The sequence below is a fragment of the Alosa pseudoharengus genome, unplaced genomic scaffold (assembly GCF_046254945.1).
Source record: "Alosa pseudoharengus isolate Yale_2024_CS ecotype anadromous, Long Island Sound unplaced genomic scaffold, YU_APseudo_1.1 YU_APseudo_1.1_scf_9, whole genome shotgun sequence".
Classification (NCBI taxonomy): domain Eukaryota; kingdom Metazoa; phylum Chordata; class Actinopteri; order Clupeiformes; family Clupeidae; genus Alosa; species Alosa pseudoharengus.
This window is the reverse complement of record NW_027468881.1, coordinates 13929521-13944688: the sequence shown is the minus strand read 5'-3', so window position 1 is coordinate 13944688 and position 15168 is coordinate 13929521. Positions and strand designations below refer to the sequence as shown.

Genomic DNA, 15168 nt, shown 5'->3' with positions numbered 1-15168 from the left:
CATGTTTGAAGTCAGCCAGCACGCTCCAGTACAAAAGTAAAAAAAATGAAAAAACACTTCCGAAGTAAAGCCTGCGACACCACAGTAATAATCAGATGCTGTCCTTAATCCTGGAGACATGAAACTTCTCACCGGCTCAGCCTTGTAAATGGGGATGTACAGCACACTGCACAGCTGAGAGGAGGGGAAGAGGAGACGAAGAACTCCACATCTCAACAGCTTGAGCTGCACTGAGAGGCAGAGAGAGAGGGAGTGGGTGAGAGAGAGAGAGAGAAAGAGCCAGTGGTAACCAGGGAGGGGAAAATGTCTGGTTTCAATAGAGAGCTTCACTTTATGGTGCAGCTCTGCTGAAGTGTCTGAGTGAGGGGCCAGGAAGCGAGGGAGGTGGAGATGAAGAAGAAAAGAACGAAAGAAGGAAAAGTGACCTTCCTTCGGTTCGTGTAGCACTCCAGACTTGAGCACGGGGAGACTGCGAACGGAGGAGCGTTCGACAAGGCTTTCAGAAGCACCTGTCAGCCAGTGTGGCCTGTCACTTCAATGTCTGGTCTTTAAATCAGCAGGCAGGGGATTGTCTGATCCAAGGAGAAGTGGTTGGTTGCATTCATTTTTCTTTTCACAGAGATCGAATGACTTCATTGTCATTATTGCTATCCAACAACAGGAAAATAGTGTGTTTGACCAGATGAAACGATACTCCTCCAAACCCTGAACCTGAACACGAGGCCACAGACCAGAGTGATGAGGCCGCTGAGGGCTGTGGAAGGTATTGGGAAAGCCTCCGAATGATGAAGGTGGTCAGCAGCAGAGGTGCTGGAGCAGCAGACGAGATTGTTTCCAAACCGAGGTCGATGGCAGGGCACTCCCCTGGTCGCCGGGGCGGAGAGTGCTGACAGAGACAGGGTGGACGATTAGGCAAAGTGCAGCAGGACAGAGGATGCTTGTCGGCGGCTTGGTAGCCGGAAAGTAGAGGGGGCAGTAAATCTGATCAAGCAGGCAAGGCAGAGGGTATAGGGTGGGATGGGTTTTTTTCTGTGTTGTGCCTAAGAAACAGCTAGTCTTATCTCAAGACATCACCAACGCTGTCTGAAACAATCAATAAACATCCACTAAAAGTTAATTCAGTCAATAAGATCTTGAGCCTTAAATGTGGACTTGAATGTGTTTGGCTTCAAAGCTAATGGGGATGGTACAGTAATTGATGCTGTATAGATGACAGACCTCATCAAGGTGCACATTAGCCTGGTCCATGTAGACCATGAATCTACTGTTCCTTACACCTGCTTGTTACATTATAAATCATCCTGTGCTAGCCTGTCAGATACGAGATTAATAATGCTGGATTTATCATTGCATAAATGCTAATCAATACAGAGTCGCTCAGAGCACACTGACAATTAACTAATGACCTGGTGCTGTTCAACATTCTTTGAATTGCTCCAGAAACAAAAGCTCGTCATAACAAGCAGCACAAAGCTGCCACTGGGGCCAAGTGATGCCTCCTCTGCGCACTTCCTGTAGCAGATGCTAACAAGTTGAGACCTAGCTCATAGCTGGGCTGTATACTTCTGGAAGGACACATGAACCCTACATGTCCTTATGTATAGGCAGCATCTGTGGTGACTTTTGTTCCTAGTTATTAAATATAATATGTATTGTTGTGTTTCCTGGCCTTGTCGTCCTGCTCCTGTTAGAACACTGTGGGAGCTTTGTTGAAGTGTGGGCAGTCAGTCTTTTTCTGCTGTAATCAGCAGGACTGTGCTGGCAGAGGCTCTACTACACTGAGGTGTGCCAGGCAACTCGGGTCAGCGCTCCCTGTATATGGTACCTATAAACAAAAATTATAATTCTATAATAAACCTACGTTCTTTATCACCTGTCATCACTCTTTTATGCACCTCACATCATAAAGCACTGGAACATAATAGCAAAAGCAGACAGCTAGGTTATGAGCATGATAAATAAAATAGTAATGATGAGGTGAAGTAAATATACAGTATAGTGTCAGTGGTTAAACTTAAAGAGCAACTTTCAATTTAATTGTATAACTTAATTTATACAGAATCCTGTATGAAAATGTCAATTTAAAAAGACATACATAACAATACATATGTTTTACAACACCCACGGGCAGAAAATATGAAGAAAGTGTGCCTATTCTAAGCTAGGCTACCAGAAACCGCCCTTTTCCCGGGGAACGCGTCATATGACGTAAGGACAGGCAAACATTGGCGCTGCTACCCTAGTTCTCATTGTGGGTTTATGTAGTCTGAGAGGTGGTAAGAGAAAAGAGAGCTTGTCGTTATTGTTAGTTGAGTAGGTTTGAGTTGTCACAATGGTGAATTCTTGTGTTTGTTTTGGATGCAACAACTCCAACTCGTCTGGCCATCGGGTCCATCGATTTCCAAACAAGAAACACAAAGATTTCCGTGCTTGGATACGTTTTGTCCAGGCAAAGAGGAGCAATTTCGCTGCCTCCTCGGTGTCAAGACACACGGTGGTATGTGAAAAACACTTCACTCCCGACAGCTACAACCAAGGAGATCTTATGGAATTTCGCATGGGATTTCGACGAAGAGAGTGGGTTAGGCTGGCAAATGGAGCTGTGCCATCAGTGCATGCAAGTCTACCAGCAAAATCTGGCTGGAGTGAAGAGTCCAACGTTAACGTTAGCACTAGCAGAGAATCTGCACTTCGAAAACGGGAGCTTTGCACAGTAAGTCGTTTACCTTATAAAAATTGTTGCATCGAAATGTAGCCCTGCATGCAATTTCTGCAAATGGATTTTTCTTGACGTTATAATGGATTAGTCTTGGCATGAATGTTGCTGACTGTAATGATAATATATAGTGAAGTTAGCACCATGAAGGCACGAAAGCCCGCCTAGCTGCCATCAGCTAGGCTAACTTGTTAAGGTAACGTTAACAGTTAGCCCTTGAGGCTATGCCTGAGTCCTGACACTTATTTTATTGTGCTAATGAGATTATCTTTTTAAAAACGCATCCAAGTAATGCTTTACAACATTAGTTTTCTGGAAGTTACATCGAAGTTGCCTTGGTTTTCTTTGACTAATCGAAGGTTACAAATATAACTGCAATGTTGATATCAACAGGGAGCTTTTTACTGTAAGTTGTATAATAACGTTACCTTATAAAAAAATGTTGCATTGAAACGTAGCCCAACATGTATTTTTTTGCAAATGTAGCTGCTACTTTTCTTGAGGTTATGGATTAGTCTGGGCATGAATGTTGCTGACTGTAATGATTAACTTATAGCCTAGTGAAGTTAGCACCATGAAGGCACGAAAGCCCGCCTAGCTGCCATCGGCTTAGTCTTGTTACGTTAGCCCTGTGAGGCTGCACATGAGCCTCCTGACACTTATTTTATTGTGCTAAAGAGATTATCTTTTGAAAACGCATCTAACTAACGTTAATGCTTTACAATATTAGTTTTCTGGAAGTTAGATCGAAGTTACGTTGGTTTTCTTTGACTTAGAGCTTACAAACGCAACTGCAATGTTTATATCAACAGGGAGTTTTGTATAAAAACGGTTGCATTGAAATGTAGCCCTGCATGTAATTTTTGCAAATGTATTTTTCTTGACGTTATGATGGATTTGTCGTGGCATGACTTTCGCTGACTGTAGCCTAGTGAAGTTAGCACCATGAAGGCACGAAAGCCCGCCTAGCTGCCGTCAGCTTTCTCTTACGTTAGCACCGTGAGGCTGCAGCCTCCTGACACTTGTGCTAATGAGATTATCTTTTTGAAAACGCATCCAAGTAATGCTTTACAATATTAATTTTCTGATTTTCTTAGTTACATCGAAGTTGCCTTGTTTTTTTTTTTTACTAATCGAAGCTTACAAACATAACTGCAATTTGGTATTAACAGGGCACATGCGAGGGAATGCAGCTCGGGACTACTTTTAAAATATTAGCAGTCTTGTAAATAATGCATGAATGGGGGATTTTCGTGAAAGCACTACATTTTTTATAAGTTCAAAGTTGTGATTTTGGTCTGTTTTCAGATTTTGGCAGAGAGTGCTGCCAGCAAAGAAGGGGTGGGTGCAACTGCCACTTCAGAGCCTGAAGATGATGGAGATGGAGACATCTCTACGATGGACCCTGAGCCAGCAGTGTTCCATCGTGGATCACAGTGCAACATAAGATCTTTACATCGTTCATCAGGTAGTTAGCTTATATCTAGCATTCACCATACATGCCATATACTCCATGGTTACTATTTTTGCAATTTACACTTTTCAGACAGTAAACATTAAAAATTATGAACTTCATAATATTAGAAAAATATATTTTGTACTGGGTTGCATTAGATATTGCATGTGTTGTTACCAATGAATGTACAATGGTGAACAATTATTAAGATAAATGTCTTTCATCTCAGCTGTTCAGGTAAAGCCTCAGATGGTGGATGTGGGGACTCAAACCGAAAGGTTTGAGAATCGCAGATCAACTCCACTGGCCAGTCCTGAACGAAGTGATGATGAATGGTCATTTTCTGATATCATCAACCATTCTGGTGATATGTCATGGAGTCCAGGGGAAGAGATGGCAAGCGAGTCCTCTGAGGAGGAACCAGAAGAGATGGAATCTCTCAGTGACCCAAAGTAATAATCTTTTTATTAATGGAAACGGTTTCTGATTGTGTATATAAAAATGTCAGTCAGAATTAATGTGTTTTTCCTTTCCTTGTTTTCAGTGCTGTTGACAAGTTCATCGTTTGCCAGAGGCAGTTGCTGTCCTTGTTTACGGTTTGCCCTGCATGCTGTGGGGAAACCCAGGGACACATAATGCATCCAGAAGGAACTTTCATAAAAGTCAAGCAGGTAATGTCTTTGTCAACTGTCTGTGAGGAGCTGAATTATAGTCTGAATGTACAGTATGTATATTAATTATTTGTGTCTTAACTATATAGGTATTTCACTGCCTCTCATTTTAAAGCTGCTTGAGTCTTGAATATTTTCTCATCTTTCAGGCCTGCGGAACTTGTGGTTATGAGCGTTACTGGCAAAACCAAGAGAAGGTGCATCGAAACATGCCTGCCTGCAACCTTTTACTCAGTGGTGCCATCCACTTCTCAGGTTGCATGGCTACTCAGACCATCAGGATGCTGAAGCTGTTTGGACTGCAGTGCATAAGTCCCGGCACTTTTTTCCGCCATCAGCGCTATTACACTATCCCTACCATTGTGCATGCCTGGAAGAATGAGCAGAGGGGGATGATTAGGGAGTTGAAGGAGACTGGAGGTGGATTGATCCTGTCTGGTGACTGCAGGTAGAATGATCGATCAGGCTCATGTTGCTCATGCTGATGTAGAACAGGTCAATATGTTTTTGCATTAACCTCTAAATGTAACTGTTTTTGCCGTTCTTAGATCAGATTCTCCTGGACACTGTGCCAAATATGGTAGCTACTCCTTGATTGAGGATCGAATTAACAAAGTTTTGGATGTTCAACTTGTCCAAGTAAGTTGATGTCACACAGAAATCTTGTGTCTGATTTAGTTACTGATATTACTGTTACTGTTCAGTAATAATCAGTTGGCTTTACAGAGCTCAGAAGTCCCAAGCAGCTCTTGGTGTGAGCTAGAGGGTCTAAAGCGGAGTATGCAGTTCCTGATGGACCAAGACATGCAAGTGTCTGCTCTGATAACAGACAGAAATCGGCAGGTAAAGATGCTAGGAGAGATCGATCTAAAGCTGAGCAGTATTGACATGCACAGTATCACTCAAAATAAATTCTATAAAATCAATTTGTGTGTTCTATGTTTTAGGTGGCCAAGTGGGTACGTGAGAAACTGTGTTCGAAAGGAACAAGCCATTTCTTTGACATCTGGCATATTGGGAAAAGTATGTATTGTGATGTTGGTAGTTCTATATAACAGACTTGTTTTTTGTAGTTAAATTCACTTTCCTAATAATTAGTTTGCTCTGCTCTGTTTGTCTGCTCTGGAACAGGTGTACAGAAAGCACTGGATGCTGCTGCAAAAGAGAGGGACTGTGAGGAACTGAAGCTGTGGAGGCCAGCCATTATCAACCATCTCTACTGGACCGCAGCTTCCACCCCTACAGGAGATCCAGATGAAATGCAGGCAAAATGGCAGAGTATGATCGATCAATCATGTACAAGACATACATGAACACAGCACTCCTGCATTTCCCAGCTGCGCACATCCACCGTTGGAAGGAGAGGCGAGAAACAAGGAGTGGCTGGAACCAGGTACAACATAGTAGCCTATGTTTAAAAAAAGGCTAAACTTTTTAAGGAATTGTTTAATTTGGTTTTATCAATACATTACCCCATGTGTACTAATAATTGTGTTATGAGATGCGACAGACTATATGACAGAATATGTTTTATGCAGGATCACCAGCAACCACTAAACTGGAGAGTGTAGCTGCCAGGAAAGCACTGGTAAAGGATATTCGACAATTGTCACCTCAGCATCAGACATTCTCCCTGGAGGCCTACCATTCCCTCATTCTGCACTTTGCTCCCAAACACACTGGCTTCTCTTTTCTTGGGATGTACAGCAGGTAGTGTTATCACTTAAAAGTATCGATACTAATAAAATATTATATAGGTATTGTGATTTTTTTTAATTTCAGGGTATTGCGATACTTTTGTGCATGGTGCAACACTAACAGCAGGTAAATGATGACAGAATGAAAATGGCTAAAAACTAATGCAGTCTTGTATAGCAGACCAAAATGTTCTTGATTGATAACAGCATTACATATTTTTTGCAAAAAAAAATATTGCAAAGTTGAGTCATTGTCTTAGACCCATTTGAACTGAAAGCATGAATCTCATGTATTGTATTTCTGTTGCATTTCACTGCATTGGGTTAGCTTTGGAGACCTAATGTTCTATCTACTTATCACCTACAGACTTCTCTTGGCGGCCCTACATTTCAATTGTAATGGCAACAGAGATGTAGCTCGAACCAGTGAGGGTGAGGCACGCTACGCCGTTCGCTACCCCCGGTTTCGGAAAGGTGGCTGGGTAGTCCGCCCCATCAAGGAGAAACCATCTTACGGTTAGTAGTTTCACTTAGTTTCTCAATATCTTTTTAAATGAGTCAACCATGTTACTAAATGTGTTTTAAATGTTTCTCTCCTCAAGGATACGCAACAAATCTTATGGTCTCTCTGGTAGAGGAATACTCCAAGTCACCACAGGCCCTACAAGAAAGCAGTGCTGTCTTGACCTCTGCTGCCCCGCCCCCCCTCACCACTTCCCTCCAGAAGGTTGCCAAGGATGAGGCAGTCAGCCTCCATCTCGCACGACACTCACGTTTTAACATGAAATAAAAGATCAATTTTACCAATACAGTTTGTTTCATTATGAATTTATTAATCTTCTTCTAAACGGGGCCACTGAAAACCTTTATATCTTTGTCCTTCTTCTGGAAACTGCCTTCTTATTTCTGCAACAACACATGAAGGTATGGTTTTCCTGATGTCCCTGCCTAGTATTCCGTACGCCCAGCGGACAACCTGCCTGTACGCTGTGTATCGGAACTGCCTGTGGTAGAGATTGGGGCATAATTTAATTTTGATCATACCATGTTTTCATAGTAAACAATTCCAATGATAAATATTGCATGTCCTGTTGGCTGATATTCTACTGTACTAACACCAAAGTTGTTTTTATAGGAAGTATATGGAAACCACTGAGTTTAAAAACCTGCTTAACAGGATTTACTGTTTTGGTGTAGAAAACCTGGTTCTTTAAATTGCAGTGTGGAATTATTTTTGCTTAAAACATACTCTGGTCTGCTGGCTTGGAGAGGGCCATGCTCCTGTCTGAAGTTCATGTAAGCTATCTGCAGCACAAAAGGATTCAGACAGGATGCTTCAAACCCTGGATGGAGTGTGAGGCAGGTAATGTCTTCTGGGGGATCTAGATTTTGGACAAGGGACCAATAGGCGTCGACCTCTCTACAGCACACACTCTCCACTGCTGACGGCATAGCCTCACATCTACCACACAAGCACCTGTTAAACAAAATGTGCTAAGATAAAGTCTCCTTCCCTCCTTGAAGCTCTAGTAGTTGGTGTAAGACCTTGTAAGAAACGACATGTAGACTACTTATTTCCTAAATATGCACTGTGAAAGACACCCCCCTCCTCCATTTATGCACAGTATAGGCTGTCAATTAGATGCAATTTCTCTGCATGCCTTACACCCAGTATCTCTGCACGTGACAATAAAAGATCCTTGTAACAATGACTATTTACATGACCAGCATATTCCCGTCCTAACCAGAACACTAGCTGCTTTCAGGTACGTCCTCCGCAGTACATGCGAGCTCGTTTACATAATGTCCGTCGGAAATACTAGGAGGGGAGTAGTATAACAGCCGGCTAAGTGCGGAATTCACGCTAACGTGTTATGTATGGATCGAGATCCTAACACCAGTTATGTTGTTCATATACGGCCCAAACGCTTGACATCTGCAGAAGCAGAACATGCAGACAACTAGGTCTGAAAGCAGCTACTGGTTAAAAATCAGCAAAATTTCACGATAAACTACGTTGTGCACAGCATTTCCATCCCTGTCCAGACTAGCGTCACAGATGTAAATAGCCTACAGCATTCATTTAAAATCGGGGATCTAAATTAATCATTTTAAGACACATGTTGCTGGCTTAGATGGAGACAATCTTGGATGCTTGAAAAACAACAAAGTCGACAGCAATATTGCTAACTATGATTTATTAAAGATAGTGCAATGTGTTAAAACATGGAGACAACGTTATAGCCACCATTAGCTATAGCCCGTGGTCACTCACCAAGACACCTGCCCAATTCTCCACCGATTCTCCTCACACCACATCTCTATCTCTCTCCTCTGTCCATTGACCCTTCCCCTTAACTGTGCCTGACCCCTCTCTCGCCTAGGCGGCTCATAATTATAAGGCAATGGCCCATCATAAGAGTTGATTACTATGACCTCTTCACTGTCTGACTCCATTTCGAAGCATTGAGATATACCTGCCTTTATGTCACGTCCGGTCAGAACGGTTTTGAGACGCGGAAGTAATTTTGCTCACAATTTCTTTCAAAAACTTTAAAAATTCACATTTATGATTATTTTTTTCTCGCAAATCGAGTTTCTACACTATTTATCTACACGTTCATTCACAGGGGTCGTCAAGTTGAAAGACGGCCTTTAAACCAGTCTCTTTCAGATGTAAGCGTACATATTATTGCCAATGAGTTAAAAGGGGAACTATGCAGTGTTTTTCATCTTAATTTAGGCTACCTTAACTTAACAGCTTCGGAGTCATTGGAATGGTTAAATGACTTTTTCCGTGTTGAATGCTGGTTGAATGGTGACCATCTCGCTTCCTCCTACCATCTGTGTGGAGAAAAAACAGCCTTGCAAATTTGGTCAGGAGAGCGGCCGGCCTCAGTCAGAAAGTCTCTCGGTCTCGCGATGTAACAAATTGCTTTACGGCAATACACACACACACGCCAGACACCGGCTAGAACAAGCAATGGAGTTTCTCAGACATTCATTATGGCAGAGCCAGCGAAAAGAAGCAGAAAGTGAGTGCGCTGTTGTCGGAAGAACAGGGAAAGAGGCAGCAGCAGACTGACCCGAGCGAGGAGTTCCGTAAGATATAGCCTATAGGCTACTGAAGCTGTAGGGGGAGGTCTGTAGAGAAAACTGCGAGCAAAAAGCGAGAAAACAGTGAAGAAATGGCCAAAACGGCATAGGGTCCCTTTAAGGTAATCCATGGGGGGAAAAAACATTTGAATGTTACCCGTAGAGTATTTGAGCTCTTGGGAAAGTTGTTTATGCTTATGGTATTTGGCAGATAGGCTAGGCCTTTGTCCAAAGTGATTTACAGTAGGCTATGAACCCTTATAGAAAGCATATCATTTGTGTGCTAGTATTGTATTTACAATTTTACCTCTTATGTATATTGCTCCTTATAATGATCACCTTTCAGTGAACATATTGATTCATGTAATTTATCACATGCTCTCAAATGCTCAGAAATTCTGTATTCATCTCTGGAAATATTCCAGTCTGCTGTTAGCACTCACTTTTCACTATCACCCCCTGGTGGTGACTGCGTGTAATGTCTAATGTGAAAAACAGCTCCCGCTGCACTGGTCTTCCACTCCGGTGGCTAATCGTTTAATGCCTGCAGCAGCTGCACAGGAAAGCCAAATGACATGTTGGTCTCTGTTTGGCGAGACTAAAAGCACTACTGTATGCACTCCATTAGACTAAATAGGTTGTATCTGTCTATATAGCTTGCTCAGACTTTACTGGTTATTTTGGAGGGAGGGCATTTAAGACCCTTGAAAGGAAATTTCCTTAGATAGCCTGACATGATGATATGATCTGTATAGTTCAGGATGTTTTAAACTCAAAACTGTAAAGCTGTCTCGTCTTCCCCCATTGCAGTGAAAATGAAGCTGTCTATAGTTGGGTAGAAGCATCCTCTAGTGGTCAATGAAAATATTGCTCTATACTGCAGGTTGTGGTTGCTTAGGTGGTCAAAGCAAGGCAAGCTTATGTGTAAAAAGACAATTCATACTCAAATTGCCTCATCAATAAACAGATAACATTCACCCCAACATTCAACAATTATTCAACCTACGTTTGTTCCGCTTTACAAGGCACAAGACACACATTTGTGTGTTTCTATCTATGATTTAAAATGGCACAATATTCACAGAAGACAGAATATTTCTTTAAATTATCTCTTGAAAGCTAAGTTGAGATGTATGGATTGTAGAAAGATGCTGTGTATTTGCATTGAATTCTCTTATTATTCCAATGTCTTGGCTTCTCCAGTTAAACCTTCAGGGAAGTGTCGCCACCAAAACAGAGTCAGGTGTCATAGCATGTCTCAACAGGAACACAATCAAATTGTTCTTAACAGGAACACAGTCAAATATCAACACATACTGATGCTGAAGAAATCCCCAAGACTGATCACCCTAATGCTAAGCATTGTTCTTATGTTGCCACTGACACACTGGTTGATCTATTTATGCATGATTTTGTCCAGTTCAGTAAACTGACCATGGACACTGCAGGTTGCATACTCTCATGTTGCTGATGGTGTCCCCTCCCTTGCCCAACTCTGTTATTTGTTCTTACTGTCCATGAGTTCAATGTGAAATTCATGCATCACTTGAAACCTGCTGTGCTTTACAGTTAGTGTCTTTCTGCTCCATAGAATACTCCTCACCCCCGATAGCTATGATATATTTGAGGCAGCAAAGCAATGAAAATGGTTTATTGGACCCAGTGAAACCAAACCAATATTTCCATATCCTGGTTGAATACATTGTTTATGTTTAATGTGAATGTATACACTCTTTTAGTGAAGCATTGTTATGTGGGGATTATGAATATATGTTCTGTGCAAATTAGTTTTCCTCATGCATGTTCTATGCAATTATGGTTGTAGTATGCTTGTTATTATTCCCTTGTTTCATTACAAATTCACTACAAAATGTATTACCATTAAAATAATTTAGTTAAATATGGGCTGGTGGTGATGTACAACAGTGCAATAGTTATATTCATATGGCTGCCTCAGCCAATTGCCTGTAGAAAAATGAAAAACATGGCTTAACTATATTAATTATTTCCATAAATAATATAGCAATGTATGCTGTAGCCTATTTGTGAGTGGGAACAAGCTTAATCCAGCCAGAACTGCATTTTGCCATCAGAGTTCCTCATTAGATATTAATTCACTTCAGCTTCAACTAATTCACACAGCTTTGAGCTGTAGGTTAGGCTTTTTAGGATTGATTTTTTCTTAGTAGCTTCATATTCTAAAATTAAAAAGATTGACATTCTTAAATATATTACGTTCCACTCTGTAGTTTTACTGAAATGGTTGTTATGGACATCTACCAGCATATTACCCATCAGTTCTGGATATTCCACGTCTATCACGTCGGCTGGATTGTCTCTGGTACAGCACTGCTGTTGTTTGAGCACGTTTACACCTTGTCATCTGCAATCCCCAGGTGTGTCAATATGGTAGCAGGAGTGCCTCACATTAGCCAACAATGCTCTGCAAACATGACCCCAGTCAAGGACACCTGTGCGGTTTTCATCTGGATCAATCCACTTAGTCGTCAACACTCCGGCCCTTTGTAGTCAGATGTCCTTATCAGATGGACCGCGCTGGCAGTTAACTGTTTGAGCAGCGTTGTCTGGGGTGTGTTTTTAAAAGGATTACACGCCGCAGTGCCGGGGACATGAGGAGATGTAAATTATGACTGATGGTGCTCTTTGCTTGGATTTATCAGTCGCTTAAAAGCGGTTTGTGTAAACAGAGATAATGGGTTTCGTTGGCTGAATAAACCTTCAACAAACAGTGGGCATGTGCGGGTGTGTGTGTGTGTGTTGTCTGGCTAATGTGTGTGTGTGTGTGTGTGTGTTTGTGTCTGTGAGAATGTATGTGTATGTGTGCATAACGTGTGTATGTGTGTTGTTTGTGCATCTGTATGTGTTTGTGCATTTGTATATGTTTGTGTTTATATGTATGCGTTGTGTTTGTACTTTTGTGTCTTTCCGTACAGCGTGTGTGTATGAGTGCAGTGCAGACACACACGGGTGGTGCTCTCCACCCACCTCCCTTGTCTAACAGCCACTACGAGGCCTTTCCACAGCACTCTCCATGGGACTCAAAGTCTATTTTCCTCTCCATTACTATAATTGAGATGATCTTCCATTTTTTCCAGTGGAGCAGCAGAAAAATTGTGTGTGTGTGTGCATGCATGCGTGTGTGTGCGTGCGTGTGCGTTCGTGTTTGCACGGCACGCGTGTGTGTGTGTGCGTGCGTGCACGCGTGCAGTGCTTGAACTACATCAAAAAAAGGGCCAGTACCCTAATTCAGCAGTAGCATGATATAAGCATAGCCATGTGTCATCTTGGATATTTTTACCTTTATGTGCATATCTTGATAATAGAAGTTATACCATTTCAAATGTATTTTGTATGCATACAAACATGCATACATGCATTTCCATTTCAGAAATATTTAGTTAACACTTTTTATGTAGGTGCTAATTATATTAAATTGTACGCAAACCATATTGCATTATACTATAGTCAAAACAACTGAAAATATATCTAAATTAGATTTATGAGTTAAAGGCAACACAGCCCATAGCCTATGTATAAGACTGTATTTATCTAGCTAATGATTCAGTCACATCTAATCACCTTGAAATAGCCTATGATAAGTTATAATATTTCCCATCAGCATTCAGATGTAAACAAAGAATTAGATTATGTAGTTATTGTACAGGCTAGCCTACAATACAAAAAAAAAAAAAACTTTTTGATTTCAACTGGAGTTGTCTGATAGAAAAGTCACCAGGCCAACAATGAGAACTCTGCAAGTGGCGATGTCATAGGAGCTGAGTGGAAGCATAGCATTTACCAACACTGTGCTGATCTCTGCTAGACCTGGTTCATATTATAAATAGCCAACTTTAAATGTCTAAAAGTGACTGGTTTTATGTACTCCTGGATATAACAGCAATACATTTTTCACATGCACACACACACACACACACACACACTGAGCTCGGAGAGTCTTCCAAGTAAACTGCAGTGATGCCTGCAGGCTATTTTACCTGCAGAGCTTTTTCTTACTAAACAGTAACTATGTGCTTTGGAGCCTGGCTTTTTTTTTTTATATAAATGTTTTTTTTATTTTTGTTATAGACTGAACATAGCACATATTGACAAAACAGTCATCACGGTCATGGATGTAATTAGTTCAATACAGAGTATAGTAAACTGAAAAGAAAACAATGATCAAGGTTTACAAAAGTATACAGCAATAAGAGTGTGTCAGACTTCGCCCTTTATGTACAATAGCAGAGGGTCCCAGATCTTGTCATAGTATTTCAACTTATCAATGTTGTGATACCTGATCCTTTCAAGGCTTAGAATATTCCCCATTTCCCTTAACCACATTTCATAGCTAGGAGCAGAGTCACTTTTCCACATATGCAGAATATTTTTTTTCGCCACAACCATACCCAAAGAAACAGCTTGAGCTTGATAAGTATTAGCCAAAAGTAGAGCCCCTGTCCCTCCCAAGACCGCAACAAGCGGGTCTGGGTGTAATTTCTTCTTAAAAGCACCAGAAAAACATTGGAAAATATCAGACCAGTAAGATGACAACTTTGTGCAAGACCAAAAAGTATGAGCAAGTGTTCCCTCTGAAGCTTTACATCTGTTACAAAGTGGGGATGTAGATGGGTCAAACTTATGCACCCTGGTCCTACAATAGTACAGACCGTGTAGTGTCTTAAACTGTATCAAGTTATGTCGGACATTCACTGAAAAATCATTAATATTTGCCAGACATTGTTCCCAAAACCCCTGACCTATTTCCTCATTTAACTCGCTGGCCCATGCCTGTCTGTGTGAAGAGGAATCCTAGGCGTAAGCTTTAGCAAAATCTGATAGAAATATGAGAACCTTTTATGTACAGTGAATTTAAGTCACTGATCCCCCTCTGTTGCCACAACAAAAAACAGTCACTCATGCCAGGAGTAAAGGCATGCTTATTGCATATTGGGCTATCCAAATAAGTATAAGGAGCTTTAATGTATCGCTTGATATGACCCCATATTTTCAGAGTGTTACCTATGATAGTACTGCCACAGTAAGCTGTTTTGTTTACTTTGGTGGGACTATTTAACAGGGCTGGGAGTGATGTGTTCCTGCATAAGGACCGTTCCAATGTTAACCAGGCTGGACAATCATCTGAGTCGGCTGTAGGGCCATTCTTCCACCAAGCAATGGTGGACAGTTGAGTGGCCCAATGATAAAGTTTGAAAAGAGGTAGACCAAAGCCTCCCTCCATCTTTGGCTTACACAGATGCTTTTTTGCTATATGCACTGTTTTAAAGCTCCATAAGAAGGGCGTGGTTATTGAATCTAGTTGCTTAAAGTATGATTGTGGTATGTTAAATGGGACTCCTTGGAAGAGAAAAAGAAATTGAGGCAACACAACCATCTTGACAGCATTGACCCTTCCAACCAAAGAGATGGGGAGGGATTTCCAGAAGTCAATATTTCGTTTAAGTTTGTCAATCCGCTTTTGCCACTTTGTCTTTAACAGGTCGTTTGGGTTTT

General features: G+C 41.4%; 1 protein-coding gene across 1 annotated transcript; it reads left to right on the top strand.

Moving 5' to 3' along the window:
- The first annotated feature begins 2017 nt into the window (after positions 1 to 2017).
- Positions 2018 to 7351, top strand: LOC143114876 (uncharacterized). Its single transcript, XM_076276703.1, has 8 exons — positions 2018 to 2713; positions 4025 to 4184; positions 4402 to 4624; positions 4717 to 4843; positions 4993 to 5291; positions 5392 to 5434; positions 7002 to 7056; positions 7143 to 7351. The coding sequence occupies exons 1-8, from the start codon at positions 2333 to 2335 to the stop codon at positions 7328 to 7330; spliced, it is 1476 nt and encodes a 491-aa protein (XP_076132818.1). The 5' UTR covers positions 2018 to 2332; the 3' UTR covers positions 7331 to 7351.
- Positions 7352 to 15168: the final 7817 nt, after the last annotated feature.